This window comes from Bison bison, unplaced genomic scaffold, assembly GCF_000754665.1.
Source record: "Bison bison bison isolate TAMUID 2011002044 unplaced genomic scaffold, Bison_UMD1.0 scf7180017596229, whole genome shotgun sequence".
NCBI classification, from domain to species: domain Eukaryota; kingdom Metazoa; phylum Chordata; class Mammalia; order Artiodactyla; family Bovidae; genus Bison; species Bison bison.
This window is the reverse complement of record NW_011434520.1, coordinates 1-562: the sequence shown is the minus strand read 5'-3', so window position 1 is coordinate 562 and position 562 is coordinate 1. Positions and strand designations below refer to the sequence as shown.

Genomic DNA, 562 nt, shown 5'->3' with positions numbered 1-562 from the left:
CCTTCCAAGTTGTGAGCCCAGGTACTCAGGGGGCAGGGCCCCGCCCCACCCCCCTCCCCCACCCCGTCAGCCTGCCGTCGTGATGCAGTGCGCAGCTGGGACCTTGTCACCAGCAGTTGTCACGCCAGGCCAAGAGGCCACCCTCTTCAGGGTGGAGGCGGTGGAGGAGGGCGAGGCCCTGGTGGAGGAGGGCGAGGCCCTGGTGGACGGAGACGTGGCGGGGATCGGGCGGGAGTCCCAGCTGCTTGCGGAAGACATCATGGAGGAGGTGGAGGTTGTGGCGGATGAGGAGCAGGAACAGCGGCCCTCCCAGGAGCTAGAGGAGAAGACGGTGGAGGAGCAGGGCCAGGAAAGGCCCGGAGGCCCTTGTGAGCGCCAGGAGCTGGATGCCCTGCAGGCACTGGCCGCCCTGCAGGTAGAACTGAGGTCTGAGCGTGAGCAAAACCGCAGGGCTTACGTTCAGTTCATGCGCAAGAACCATCAGAGGAGGAAGCGTCACTTGGCTCGGAGGAGCGCCATCATCCAGGGCATCCCTGGCTTCTGGGCCAAAGCTGTATCCTTT

At 65.5% G+C, this 562-nt stretch overlaps 1 protein-coding gene across 1 annotated transcript; it reads left to right on the top strand.

The window, feature by feature from the left end:
• Window positions 1-5: 5 nt before the first annotated feature.
• LOC105001955 (testis-specific Y-encoded protein 1-like) lies at window positions 6-553 on the top strand (the record flags this gene model as incomplete). Its single annotated transcript, XM_010858426.1, has 2 exons — window positions 6-21; window positions 117-553. Coding segments are annotated over 2 exons (453 nt in total), but the record flags the coding sequence as incomplete, so codon positions are not given.
• Between the last annotated feature and the right edge of the window lie 9 nt (window positions 554-562).